This window comes from Microtus oregoni, unplaced genomic scaffold, assembly GCF_018167655.1.
Source record: "Microtus oregoni isolate MIOR12 unplaced genomic scaffold, Mior012 000000F_ref0000247, whole genome shotgun sequence".
NCBI classification, from domain to species: domain Eukaryota; kingdom Metazoa; phylum Chordata; class Mammalia; order Rodentia; family Cricetidae; genus Microtus; species Microtus oregoni.
Window position 1 is genome coordinate 92,283,813 of NW_024543059.1, and position 15,125 is coordinate 92,298,937.

General features: G+C 43.0%; 1 protein-coding gene across 1 annotated transcript; it reads right to left on the minus strand.

Annotated features, from left to right (window-relative positions):
* Positions 1-4,296: 4,296 nt before the first annotated feature.
* Positions 4,297-14,418, minus strand: Taf13 (TATA-box binding protein associated factor 13). The gene is made up of 4 exons (XM_041649999.1): positions 14,339-14,418; positions 13,102-13,180; positions 6,040-6,137; positions 4,297-5,351 (listed from the first exon to the last, which is right to left on the minus strand). Exons 1-4 carry the CDS (start codon positions 14,363-14,365, stop codon positions 5,181-5,183), a joined length of 375 nt encoding a protein of 124 aa, XP_041505933.1. The 5' UTR covers positions 14,366-14,418; the 3' UTR covers positions 4,297-5,180.
* Positions 14,419-15,125: the final 707 nt, after the last annotated feature.

The window sequence follows — 15,125 nt, forward strand, 5'->3', positions numbered from 1 at the left end:
TCCGTGGCTGCACTCTGGGAGATGGATGTCACTTTCCTGAGCATGTCTTCCGTGGCTCCACTCCGGGAGATGGATGTGTTCTCCATTTGCTAATGGAAGTTGGTTCAATACTACTCTCAAGAGATAAGTTGGCAAAGAGTTGGTTATTTGTTGAGGCTGAGGCTCATTCTGCTCTTCTATTCTGACTGTATGTATATGCAAAACCAAAGACCTGAGGGCACCTGTGCCCTCTAATCATCATTGTTGAAAAAAAAATTAGTGAAAATGGATCAGCTCTGTTCAGTGCTACCCTGGTCACTGTCATGGGGTTGAGATTCCATCAAGGGCAACTGAAAAACTCCATTTCCAATTTTGTTTAATTTTACTGAAATTGTTACACATAGTTAGTGTCTATTCTAGATGTTGGGAGGTGGCTATCATGCCTTACTATAAGAACTCACAATTAATAAACTCTGTCTGTAAAGCCCCCTTCCCCAGTATGCATGAGACTGAAGCAGGAGGACCCTTGAGTTCAATCACAGGCAGCTGAATGATGGACTGTATAGGGGCACTTAGCCAATCTCCCTTTCCTTTTTGCTTTCTAGGCCTACTCTATGCCTTTTGGGGTGAGGGGGTAGCAGCAAGGATCTCATGTATCTCTGGTGATCCTCCTGCCTCCATCTCCAGAGGTCCAAATTATAGGTGTGCACTACACTAGGCTTATGAAGTGCTGAGGATCAAGTGCAGGGCTTTATGCATGATAGGTGAGCAGTCTATCCACTGAGGAGCAGCTTCACCTCAGAAAGGCAGGAGGTAAGAGTCAAGACAATCATAACTCTTACTTGGAATTTTCTGTACTAGTGTTTCTGCTCCTGTCCTACTGCTGTGAAGAGACACCAAGATCAAGGCAACTTTTTTTTAATATTAATTTTTTTTTTCTAGACAGGGTTTCTGTGTAACAGCTCTAGCTGTCCTGGAACTCCAGGCTGGCCTTGAACTCACAGAAATCCTCCTGTCTCTGCCTCCTAAGTGCTGGGACTATGGACGTGCACCCCCACCACCCAGCTCTACCAAGGCAGTTTCTTTTTTTTTTAAATATTTATTTATTTATTTATTTATTTATTATGTATACAATATTCTGTCTGTATGCCTGAAGGCCAGAAGAGGGCGCCAGACCTCTTTACAGAAGAGCCACCATGTGGTTGCTGGGAATTGAACTCAGGACCTTTGGAAGAGCAGGCAATGCTCTTAACCACTGAGCCATCTCTCCAGCCCACCAAGGCAATTTCTAAGAGAAAAGCATTTAATTAGGGGCTAGCTTATAGCCCCAGAGGATAAGCACATGACCATCATGGTGACGAGCAGGGCAGCAGGCAGGGAGGTAGGCTTGGTTTTATTGCAGTAGCCAAATCTTATATGAGATCTGAAAGGTGGAGGGGAGGGCGGTTGAAACTGAGCCTAGCTTTTGAAATCTCAAAACCCACCCGCAATGGCACACCTCCTCCAACATAGCCACATCTCTGTTGCTGGAAGTTCTTTGTGTCTCCCCTGGTCCCGCTGGACCAGTTTCTTTCCTGCCTGTTGGTGCCCACAACCACTTATGAAATAATCACTCAGAGGCAAATATTAAATATAATTGCTTGGCTGATGACTTGAGCTATTACTGGCTAACTCTCTCTTATAACTTAACCCATTTCTGCTGATCAGTGTGTCACCACGTGGCCGTGGAGTTACCTCTGTTCTGGCATCTTTCTCCTTGTGCCACTGCTGGCATCTCTCTTCTTTGGCAGCTGGCTTGCATTCCTCTTGATCCTGCCCTTCTCCTGTATATCTGTTTGGATTTTCCGCCTAGTTATATTCTTGCCATAGGCCAAAGCAGCTTTAATTATCAACCAATGGGAACAACATACATTCACAGCGTACAGGACACCCCACCTCACACCTCCTAGTCCTTCTCAAAACAATTCCATTAACTGGGATCAAATATTCAAATGGGAGCCTATGGGGGGCATTGTCATTAACGCCACCACAACTAGGAAGTGCAACAGTTTCCTCATTCTGAAGTTGTTAAAAGATAGAACCCTAGAACTGTTATCTATATTCTTGATTCTTCTTAAGTCTTTGAGTCCAGTCAAGCCTAAAGTCAGTTCCATCCTTTCTTTCCTGTGTTTCAACTAAATAAGCCAGTAAATTCCTTTTCTGCTTATACTAGTTTTTTGTTGTTGTTTTGCTTTTTATTTTTGGTTTTTTCAAGACAGGGTTTGTCTGTAGCTTTGGAGCCTGTCCTGAAACTAGCTCTTGTAGACCAGGCTGGCCTTGAACTCAGAGATCTGCCTCTGCCTCCCAAGTGCTGGGATTAAAGGCGTGTGCCACTACCACCTGGCTTTATATTAGTTTTATATTCTATCTCTTGGCACCTTAAAAAGTCTTGAGATTAAAAACAAAGCAAATGCACACAGCGACAGGAGTACACAAATGTAATCCTAGCACTTGGCGGGTAGACGCTCGAGGATGACGTTCAGCTGCTCGGTGAGGTGGTTCAAGGCCAGCCTTCACTATAAGAGACCATCTCCAAACATCTCTATAGCACGAATTCTAATTGGCATAATAAAAACCCAGAGTTAGATATAGGGGTTAAAGCTGAAGATCAGAGAAGCAGAGCGCCAGCCACTAGAGAATTCTTTTACCTCTACCAATGCTCAGACCGAAGGGACAATCCTTTCCTCAGACTGCATTTCCATACTGCATCTGTCTCTACCAAACAGACTGCACTGAGCTCCTGTCTCCCCCTTCCTTATATTCCTCTCGCCTCCCAGCCCTACCCCTTGCGGTCTCCACCTCCCTGGTGCTAGGGTTAAAAGCCTGGGACTCCCAAGTACTGGGATTAAAGGTGTGAGCCACAACCATTTGACCTCTAATGGCTTAGTTCTGCACTCCAATCTTCATTTGTTAAAACACAAAACAGGGCTGGATTAGTTCAGCAGTTTAGAGTCCACACTGCTTGCAATGACCAAAACTTGATTCCCAGGCTTCACATGAGGTAACTCCAGCTCCTGGGGATCTGAATCCTCTGCAGACCTTGGACACATATACTCCTGTGTACATACCTACACACAGATACACAAATGTGTGTGTGTGTGCACACTAATTTTTAAAATTATATATAAATAGTACAATTGTCACATGGGCCTGGGTCATTAGTAGAAAAGGCATTTAAAATGACTGGGATGTTGAGGCAGGGAACATACACTTTCCTGAACAAAGTAGATAAAATTGAATAGTACTCAGTGTAAATTATTTAGTATACTTTTCAGAATAGAACAGGCCCTGATTAGCGGAATAGCAACAGATCGCTGGCCATGGTGGCACATGCCTTTACTCCCAGCACTGGGGAAGCAAAGACAAGTAGATCTCTATAAGTTCAAGGTCATCCTAATCAACATAGCAAATTGGATAACCGTGGATATATATAGAGATCCTATCTCAACCCTCTCCCCACAAATCATGACCAATATTATTCTACTGCCATGCTTTTTTAATTTTAAAATTACATTCATTTTGTCTATGTGGGGTAGAAAAACACGAGCATACCAAAAAGAGTGTGTGATCAGATGCCAACCCAAAGGCAGAAGTTGGCTCCTCCACTTACCCCTGGTTCTAGGGGTCAAAGTCAGGTCATCAGATTGGCAGCAAGTCTGTTTACTCACTGTTTCTTCTAGTCAGCCCTCAAATGTCATTTTTTATTTAAGTAGACTGAAACAGCTCTTCAGTTGCTTTTTGTAAATTTACATATAGGAATATTCTGCCTGCATGTATGTCTGTATACCACTTGCCTGTCTGGTACCTGAGAAGGCCAGAACCTGAATCCCCTGGAACTGGAGTTAGATGGTTGTGAGACACCTTGTAAGTGCTGGGAATTGAACCTGAGTACCTCTGGAAAAAGTAGCCAATGCTCTTCTGATCTGTCCAACCCCTTCAATTGAATAAAATAATCAGCCAGCTATCTCATCATCAACGGAGGTATACTATAACAATAAGATAGAAAAGGCTTTATGACAAGATAAAACAGCTAGGACTACCATACAGTAATGGACGCAATATCATGGGAGGGGGATAAAATCACAAACTCAGCCACGCGTGGTAATGCACGCCTTTAATCCCAGCACTCAGGAAGCAGAGGCAGGCGGATCTCTGAGAGTTCAAGGCCAGCCTGGTCTACAAAGCAAGTTCCAGGACATACCACACAGAGAAACCCTGTCTCAAAAAAATAAAAATATATAAATAAATAGATAAATAAATCACAAACTCAACTATTAATGTGTTTAATTCTTCATCCTTTATTCCTTGTATCAACAGATTAAACAGGTAGCATTTCCCCAAGTACTGATTTAGCGATGTTAAGAAGCACCAGTAAGTTTCACAGAGTAACATTCAGTAACCTCTTTAAATGTAATTTTAATCCTTATTATAAGCTAAATAAAATAATTTAATGCGATACGCTAAATACACACAAAGCCTGCATATCCTTAACTATGAAAATGCTTGCACAGTCACATACTGGTTAAATCAACTATACATTTTTACAATGAAATTACTTACATTTATGTCAATAGAACACCACCCAAAACATCTGTCCTGACTCAGGTTTATAAGCTGTGCCATCCCTGTTACTGAAAGCACTTGTTTTAGAAACTTTACTGTTACCAAGGAAGATGAGGTCCACTAACACTTAACAAATAGTAGTTTCATTAAAAAAAAAAAGAGTTCTTTAGAAAAGAATATTAAAACAAATAAGCATTCTTACAAGAACTTAGTTCCTTAAAAGAAACACAAACCAGTTCATTCTCTAAGAATTTCTCCCGCCACTGTCATAAAAACTTGAAATACGTAAAGCACGAGTCTCAACTTTCATAAAGCCAAATGGACATTTAGATTACATGTTATGCAGCCATGGCATAGAGCTTGGCATACACAAGTCCACGAAACACTGCCTTTTTAGATGGAGCTGCACAACTAGAGACACTTTCAGAAGTCACTGAATCCCGGTGAAGGATTCAGATATAAAGGCAGGCGATGAAAGGCTCAAGTTACAGAGCGAGAACTGAAGGCTTCCTTCATTGCATGCCTAGCCATCGCGTTACTGTAGACAAGTTAGAATGTATGGTTTCCAAATATCAAAATTTCAGATATTACAAACGGTGTCAAGATCCATAGTTGGCTTCGTCAAAAGCTTTTCTAGCCCGCTTCAATTCTTCATTCATAGTAAGTAAGTCTTTAACTCTGGCAAACTTCCTTGGGTCCTTTCGAATCAGGAAGACAATATCTTCAACTTGCACTCGACCCTGTCTCCCAATTGACATTGCCTTGTGAGTCTATGACAAGGAAATACGCTCAGTTTTAGAAGTCAAATACTTTTGTGTTTTAATTTGCTATTAAACATGCTGGCGAGGGTGAGAATTTTCTAATTACAGCTATTTATTTGTGAACCATCTGTATGTCCCTTTTCTTTATTTAATGTATTCATGTATTCATGCTTCATCTTGATACACACCAGGAGTCTGATCCTATACAAAGGGTTGTGAGCTACCATGTAGTTGCTGGACCTCTGGCAGAGCAGTTAAGTGTTCTTAATGGCTGTGCCATCTCTCCAGCCCTCCTTGTCTCTTTTCTTTTACACATAAGTATTTTCTTTAAGAGTATATATATATATATATTACAATAAGGACATTACAACTACCAAGTGTGCTGGACAAGGTAATGTACAAATGGATGGAAATAGAAAACACTATCCTGAGTGAGGTAAGCCAGACCCAAAAAGAGGAACATGGGATGTACTCACTCATATTTGGTTTCTAGCCATAAATAAAGGACATTGAGCCTATAATTCGTGATCCTAGAGAAGCTAAATAAGAAGGTGAATCCAAAGACAAACATATACACATCCTCCTGAATATTAACCTTCATCAGGTGATGAAAGGAGACAGAGACCCACATTGGAGCACTGGACTGAAATAAATAAATCTTAAAAAAAAAAAAAGAATAGTTACACAACTGTCTTACCATTTCAGTAATGAACTCGATGACAAGGTCTTCAAGAATATCCACCGACTCGGTGTAAGGATTCTGGTCATCCCCAAACCCATACATCATACACCGTACTGCGAAAGAACAAGAGTTTTGGTTTACTCAGAGACTGACTGATTTCACCAGTACCTTTCCCCAACAACTAGAATTAAATCAAACTATAAACATAATTATAGCTGGGCGAGGTAGTACATGGCTTTCTAATCCCAGTAGTCAGGAATCAGAGACAAGTGAATCTGAGTTCAGGTCCAGGATGATCTACATACTAAGTTTGTTTCAAACAAACAAAATACTACAATTGTGTCTCCAAGTATGGATTTTGGTATAAAAGGTCTGAGCAGTGTTAGGAGCAGACTTACTATTTACCTCCAGAAACCTGCCTTCTTCCTAAGCTACTAAACCCTAATGTTGTTATTTGCCTAGTCTCTACCACCACTCATAGCTATCACAGGAACACCTTTAAATATAGTACAGACAAAGCTAGCAACAGCGTAGCCTTCCTTTCTTTCCTTTTCTTTTCCCTTTTTCTTTTTATGTTCTGCCTGTCCTAGAACTCACTCCATAGACCAGGCTGGCCTCAGACTCACAGAGATCCACCTGCCTCTGCCTCCTAAATGCTAGGATTAAAGGCGAGCGTCATCACACCTGGTCTGAAAGATTAGCCTTTCCTGAGAGTGATGTGGAAGTGTGGGCATTGGAAAAGAGAAGGCAGAGGTCTTCAACATTACCATAAAGGGTGTGAGATAAAGTGCTCCAACTACCTTCTTATAAGAAAGAGGCTAAAGTATCACCATATAACCTTCATCTGGCGATGGATGGAGATAGAGACAGAGACCCACATTGGAGCACTGGACTGAGCTCCCAAGGTCCAAATGAGGAGCAGAAGGAGGGAGAACATGAGCAAGGAAGTCAGGGCCACGAGGGGTGAGCCCACCCACTGTGACGGTGGGGCCCATCTAATGGGAGCTCACCAAGGCCAGCTGGACTGGGACTGATGGAGCATGTGATCAAACCGACTCTGAATGTGGCTGACGTGGAGAGCTGACTGAGAAGCCAAGGACAATGGCACAGGGTTTTGATTCTGCTCCATGTACTGGCTTTGTGGGAACCTAGTCTGTCTGGATCCTCACCTTCCTAGACCTGGATGGAGGGGGGAGGACCTTGGACTTCCCACAGGGCAGGGAACCCTGACTGCTCTTTGGACTGGAGAGGGAGGGGGAGGGGGGATAAGGGGAGGGGGAAGGAAATGGGAGGAGGGGAGGAGGTGAAAATTTGTAATAATAATAATAATATCTTCTTTTTTTTTTTAAAAAAAAAAAAAAGAGGCTGAAGCCAGGCATGTGTTGGGATAGCACACGCCTTTAATCCCAGCATTCGGGAGATAGAGGCAGGAGGATCTCTAAGTTAGAGGCCGGCCTGGTCTACAGAGAGTCCCAGGACAACCAGGACTACACAGAGAAACCCTGTCTCAAAAAAGCCAAAGAAAAAAGAAGCAGGCTGAAGGTTTCATCTGAAAGAACAGAATATACAAGAGAAGAAAAGTCTAATTCAGAGTAATAAAATTAACTGCAAATAGCTACAAATTTGTTTAGTATTTCCTATAGGCCAGATACTATTTCAAGGCTTTTCATATATAATTCAATTCTTATGCAGGCCTCTAATTTAAACACTATTGACACCCCCATTCTATGGGTGAGAAAACTAGGGCACCAAGTGAAGTGACTCAACCTAAGGTCACACAGCTCGTTAAAAAGTGAACCTTAAATGTGACCCCAGCTGATCTGAACACAGTAATAATGCTCTTTTTTGTAGCTTAAAGAAGACAGGACTCCTAAGGACGCTTAACCTATGGTCAATATATTCTAATTCCTTCACAGACAGGCTTCACGCATTCCTGTGCATATGCATTTTCTGGGAAGAACTGTAATTTTGGTCAGGTTTTCAAAGGAGTATGTGGGGCTGGAGAGATAGCTCAGCAGTTAAGAGCACTGGGTGCTCTTCCAGAGGTCCTGAGTTCAATTCCCAGCACCCATATAGCAGTTCACGATCCAATGCTCTCTTCTGGTGTACAGATATGTATACAGACAAAGCACTAATATACATAAAATACATAACTAAATCAAAGAGGTATGCAAATGCTGTCAATTCTGGAATGTCTTCTATCTTTGGATAGACACGGACAAGGTCTGTGTGCCCTATGTAGCCAAGGCTGGCCTTACATTCTTGATCCTTCTGTTTCTACCTCCCAAGTGCTGAGATTACAGGTGTGCACCACCACACTTAGCTTCCAGTCTGTGACAGAATCTCTCTATGTAGGCCAGTCTGGCCCAGAACTCTCTGTCCTCCCGCTTCTACTTCCTAAGTGCCAGGGTTACTTTTATCTTGATCCCAGTGGTGACCATAAGTATACATATACAAATCTGACCAGGTTGTTCTCTTAGAACATTCCCAGGCAAGTCTTATTTTTTTTTTTTGGAATGAGGAAGTTGGGCTGGAGAGATGACTCAGCGGTTAAGAGCACTGGCTGCTCTTCCAGAGGACGCGAGTTCAATTCCCAGTAACCTCATAATGGCTCACAACCATCTGTAATGAGATCTGGTGCCCTCTTCTGTCCTGCAGGCATACATGCAGGCAGAACACCATGTACATAATAAGTAAATAATTTTTTTTTTTTTAAAAAAAGAAGATGAAGAGCCAGAAAGATGGTTCTGTAGCTAAAGATGCTTCCTGTGCAATCCTGGTGATCTAAATTCACCATGTAAAGGTGGAAGGAGAGAATGAACTTCACAAAGGTATCCACAGCTTTCCTATGCATCATGGGACATGCACACTCATACATACACCAATGAACATAATAATAATATAAAAACTTTAAAAAAGACAGATTCAGTCAGCTATGGTAGTGCACACCTTTAACATCAGTACCTGGGAGGCAGAAGAAGCAGGTGGATTTCTATGAGTTCGAGGCCAGCCTGGTCCACAAATAGAGTTCCAAGACAGTCAGAACTGCTACATAGACAAAAAGAATAATAATAGTAAAATAAAATAAAGAACAGAGTCTCATTATGCAGCTCTGGCTGACCTGGAACTCACTTAGTAGACCTGGATAACCTTCCCTAGTGGTGGGATTAAAGGCAATCAATCACTACCATGACCAACTATATATAGATATTTTTAAAAGGAGCTTTGAGCATACTTCTAAAAAAAAGAAATAGGCGCATTTGTAATTCCTTTTACGTTGTTTTTATTCATTTTATTACTGTTAACGATATTTCATTAACTGCTTAGGAGGGGCTGAGGCAGTGTTTCTCCATGTAGCACAAATTCATAATTCTCCAGAGGATTGGGATTATAGATATGTATCATACATTCAGCCTTAGAATAATTCCTATTTAGAAGCAAAAAGTGGTAGAGGCAACCAAAGGTAAGAAAAGAAAGGGGTGACTTGAAAGCCAAGCTGGAGTACAGTGATCCCTTGTGTTCAAAATGCCAAGAGACTTTAGGTCCCAACACAGAAGGAAGAACAAATACAGGAGAATACAAATATTTTCACTTTCTTTTTGAATTCTATTTTTAAAACTTGCTTTTTAAGAGACAATTTTAAGTTTACAGATGAGTTATAAAAGTAGGAGCATTTCTATATGCCCAATAATACCTAGCTTCTACAACAAATATTCATACTAAGAAATCAACATTAGTACAAGTACCTTGTTCAGATTGTACCTATTTTTCTGAGGTCCATTTTCTGTTCAGTTCCCTTGTGTCTACCCCACCCTGCACCAGAGCCTCACAGGTGTTGGGCAGAAGCCCTTACCACTGAGCTACATGCCCCAGGCTGTGACTCCAGACCCCAGCCTATTAACTTGTCACACCTCTGGTAGCTTTCTCCAGACAACTGGTGACAGACCTTTAGCTCTTCCAAGACCTCAACACTTACAGAGAATCCTAGTCAGCTCCTGTAGACTGTTCTCTCAAATGCTTTTACACTATTAGAAAGAATTTCACGTCAGGGGTACAGGCCAATACATCACTCATGATGCTAACTTTGACCATTAGCTAAAGTGATGCCTGTTATAATTTCTCACTGTAAGATATTTTTTCCTTAAATATTTGAGGAAGACACATCACAAACATTTTGATGGGTGTAATTCACCTACTTCGTTAGGAAGAGAAAACTGACATTATATATGTGTGTGAACAGCACATGTTCAGAAGTTGGCTGTATTTGGTCAAAAGTAAAGGCATAGAAAAATGACAGTGGATGCTTTGAAACTCTGTTACCACACCAAAAGGAAATCTTTAGAGCTGGGGATGTGGCTCTGTCAGGAGGGGTCCTGCCAGCATGCTCAAGGCTCTGAGTTTGATTCCCAGCACTGAGTAATAAATAACTGGTTGCGGCAGCACAGCCCTGGAATCTTAGTTCTTGGGAAGTGGAGGCAGAATCAGAAGTTCAAGGTCATCTTCATTTACATAGATGGCATGGTAGGTAAGGGCACCTGTTGCCAAGCCTACGGGCCTGAGCCCCGTCACTGGGAAACACATGGTAGAAGGAGAGAATCATTGAAGAAGATGAACAAAAGTTTAAGGCCAACCTGGACTATAGAGCAAGAGCCTGACTGAAAAACAGCAAAAACAGATACAAGAAGAGACACGAAGATTCTACTAGTTCAGTGAGAGTGGCTGTGAAGATTCCAAATTTTTATCATCACAAAGTTAAAGCAACTGAAGTTGAGCTAAAGGTTTGAACAAGAAACACTTTACCAGTTCTAGAGTGCTAGGCTAGAGTGCTTTTGTTGTAAGGATCCCCTTTTGTTGGTTTTTCAAGACAGGGTTTCTCTCTTATACCTTGGAACCTGTCCTGGAACTTGTCCAGGCTGGCCTCAAATTCACAGAGATCCGCCTGCCTCTGCTTAAGTGCCCTTTTCTTATCTCCTCATGACCTAAAGTAAAACCACATACAAATCATGCACTTAGCATCAGGAGATAGAATGGGAAGTGGTCAGGCTTAAACAAAAAATGAAGATACTGGAAAGGATTTTGTTTTGAGACAGGATCTCACGTAGCACAAGCTGGCTTCAAACGCACTATTTAGCTGAGGATGACACTGAACTCCAAATCCTCCAGTCCCTACCTCTCCCAAGAGCTGGAGTATGGCTATGAGCACCACGTGTGCCTGGAAAAGGATTTAGACAGTCGAAGGCTGATCTTGCAGTTTCAAGAATTTTTAGATACTACTGCATTCAGGCACAAATCTATGTTGCTGAACTTCTCGGCACGGAGATGGAGAGTACATTCTCTTGGTGCCTTTCAGAAGTCAGTATGGGCCACAAGGAGAAACAGCTAACCTTGCTGCTGCCCCAAAGGGCCTACCTTGTCTGCTGAAGGAGTAAGACAGAAGGCTAGTACATTACAATCTCCAGTCACTGTTAGTACTGCACACTTCACCACCTTCTGCCTGTTCACTGCCTTAGCCTAAGGCCTCAACGTACATCACTTGAAAAGTGGATATAAGAGGAATACAACTTAATGGTCATCCTCAGCCAGTAATACACAGCCTGTCTGGGCTACACGAGACCCTGCTAAACACAAAAGAAGGGAAACACAGCACCAAAAAACAAACCAAAACAGGCAAAGGGTGGTGGTGGTGTTCAAGCTGTCCCTCAGTTAGCAGCAGAGTGCCAACCTAACACAATCCTCAGCAAGGCATGAACTGGGAATCATGACACAAGTCTCTGAGTCTAGCACCAGGGAAGTAAAGCAGGAAGATCAGAAGTTCAAAGTCAGACTGAAGAGATGGCTCAGAGGTTAAGAGCACTGGCTGTTCTTCCAGAGGTCCTGAGATCAATTCCCGGCAACCACGTGGTGGTTCACAACTGTCGATAATGAGATCTGGTGCCTTGTTCTGGCCTGCAGGCATGCACGCAGACAGAAACACTGTATACAACATAAATAAATAAATCTTTAATGGGGCAGTAGTGGTGCACGCCTTTAATCCAAGCACTTGGGAGGGAGAGACAGGCGGATCTCTGTGAGTTCGAGGCCATCCTGGTCTACAATAGCTAGTTCTAGGACAAGATCTAAAGGTACAGAGAAACCCTGTCTCAAAAAAAAAAGAAAAAAGAAAAGAAAGTTCGGCAGAGGCAGGCGGATCTCTGTGAGTTTGAGACCAGCCTGGTCTACAGAGCTAGGTCCAGGACAAGCTCCAAAGCCACAGAGAAACCCTGTCTCGAAAAACCAAAAAGAAAAGAAAAGAAAGTTCAAAATCATACAACTATATACCAAGTTTAGACCCATATTGGAATACATAAAACCCTACCTCAATGCTGGGCAGTGGTGGGGCACACCTTTAATCCCACCCAGCACTTGGGAAGCAGAGGCAGGTGGATCTCTGTGAGTTCAAGGCCAGCCTGGTCTATAGAGCAAGTTCCAGGATGGGCTCCATAGCTACTGGAAAATCCTGTCTCAGAAAAAAACAAAACAAAACACCCTACTTCAGCTGGGTGGTGGTGGCCCACATCTTTAATCTCAGCACCCAGGAGGCAGACAGATCTGAGTTTGAGGGCAGCCTGAGCGAGTTCCGGGGGGGGGGGGGGGGCGCACACAGAAAAACCCTGTCTCAAGAAAACAAAAGAAATAACAAAACAAAAATAAAACCCTGCCCCCCCCAAAAGGTGATCATGACCACATTCATCATCTTATATGCCATAGACGGAGAAAAATTAGTACATATGATTCCATAAAACAGTTATGCTTAGCACAGGGGTACACACCTGTAAGCCCAGTACTTGAGAGCCTAAGGCAGGAGGATGGTACCAATCCAAAACTAGCTTGGGCTACACGGTGAGCAGAGCAGCTAAGGGTGTACAGACTATCTTTTGAAAAAACAAGCAAAACAACAATAAAAACAGGCAACTTTATAGGCAAGTCTGAGAAGACTGTCCCTTTAGGCAGAATATGCAGAAAAATACATCTACTTTAAAAGGACGTGTTCAAAAGCTTTCACCATCTACGATAAAAGCACTGCAAAGTACAACTTACATTCTTTGGAGAAAAGTCTCTTTCTTCTCCCCTGTCCACCTTCTGCTCCTCCTCCAATTTCTTCATTTTCCTCTTCAAACTAGAAGTTTAAAAATACATAGACACGTCAAATGACTGTCCTGCAATTGATAGCCCACTGAGTTTCCTTTCTCTCCTTTGGTGTGGGCTATGAATTGAACCTAAGGGATCAAGTCTAAACAGATACTCAAGCACTGAGCTGCACCCTCAGCACCATTTTTATTTCGTCTTTTGTTTTTGGAAAGATGCCATTTATGTGTATTGTGGGTGCCTACATTGACCATGTGCCTAATGGTGACCAGAGGCCAAAATAGGATGTCTAGTCCACTGGAGATGTAGTTATAGGTGACTGTAGATTGCCAGGTGTGACAGGAAGTGTTCTTAACCACTAAGATATCTCTCTAGGTTTTTTTTTTCTTTTTTTTGAGATAAGGTCTATGTATCCCTGTCTGCCTGGAACTCAGAGATTCACTTGCCTACGCCCAGTGAGTATCCCTTTTTCATATTCAATAGTAATAAGCTGAACCAAACAGCACAGAATCATGAAACTTAGCATCAAAGGGTCCTTAAGACCTAGTCCAATTCTCAAGTCACACAGAAAGGCTTCTATTATGGCCCCTAACAACACTACACCTTATGTGTGTAAAAGTTCTAATGACTTGGGTTCTGGGTTTTGTTTTCAGCCAACTAAGTTGTCAGACTGCTAGGCAACACTGCAGTTAAAGACCTGCTACTGATCTGAAGTCTACTCTCTGCGGTCATCGGAATCAAAATTTACTAAGGACCTACCAATACAGGGCTAAAATCTTTCCTTAAGTGGGCCTGATCCTATCTCATGACGAGAAAACCGATGTCTGAAGTTAAATAACTTTCTCAGAGAAAAATGAGTTTAGACTTAAAGCTTCCTGGCTTTACATCGTTTCTCCGTTTCTCACTAGTTTTGTTAGCAGCTGGGCTCCTGGTCCCGCAGTATTAGCTCTGATCTCCCATAGCCCTCCTGGTGTCTTCGAAGTGTCTGGCAGACCCAGATCAAAGGGAAGCCCCCTTCCCACTCCTCCTTCCCGTCCTGCCGGTCCCACGACTAAGGTAAATCTGAGGCAAACACTGCGGGGCCCCCACTCTCTAGGCTGGATTCCCTGCGGAACGCGAGGTTCACACGGCCTCCGCCAGGGAGACCGAGGGAGTGAGGACACAGGCTGTGACAGAAGCGCTCACTCACGGTGGGGTCTTCCTCCTCATCTGCCATCCTAGCTGCCCGCCAGCCTTCTGAGCGCCACCCGCGGGGCGCTAGCGGTTTTTATAAGATCCTTGCGTCACTTCCGTCAAGGAGGGCGCTGCGTCGGCACGAACGCGCCTCGTTCTCCTCCGCCCGTCCTCTAGATTGGCTAAAAAGCGGTGACGCGCTCGTAGGCGTGGACGCCAGAAGAAGGAATTAAACAGTCAGAAGCCGGGCGTGGAATGCTGGCCTGAGCGCGGGAGGGTGAGGCCAGCCTAGGCTACGTGAGCCCGCGTCTCAGAAAATATAGAGAACAGATTTGTACGTACGCATGGAGGTTTATACATGCTTGTAATTCCAGCTCCGGAGAAACACGATGGATTTTACCTTCCTGGGCTGATGCACTCAAGTACACAAGCCACACAATCAGTCATACAGTGTTTTTAAATACAATCTTTATGTGTCCGCGTGTTTCGCCTGTATGTGTGCAGAGCTAAAGAGGCCAGAAGAGGGCACCCGATTTCCTGGGGACCGGGGTTAAAGATTGTAAGCTCTTTGTGGGTGCTGGGAATCAAACCCAGGTCTCTGGAATCTTAACCACAGAACCGTCTCTCCAGCCCCCGCTAATACACATAACTTTTAAAAAAACATATAATAATTTATTATTATTATTATTATTATTACTACTACTACTACTATTTAAAAGGAAGGGCCGGAGAGATGGTTCAGCTAGTAAAAGCTCTAGCAGAGTAAGCATCAAGACCAGATTCAATCCCTGGGATCTGTATAA

Excerpts from the sequence above, each read along its gene's own strand:
- Taf13 (XM_041649999.1), bottom strand. The coding sequence starts at position 14,365 with ATGGCAGATGAGGAGGAAGACCCCACC. Across the intron at positions 13,181-14,338 it reads ATGAGGAGGAAGACCCCACC|TTTGAAGAGGAAAATGAAGA; the intron begins GTGAGTGAGCGC and ends TTAAACTTCTAG. Across the intron at positions 6,138-13,101 it reads GAGACTTTTCTCCAAAGAAT|TACGGTGTATGATGTATGGG; the intron begins GTAAGTTGTACT and ends GTTCTTTCGCAG.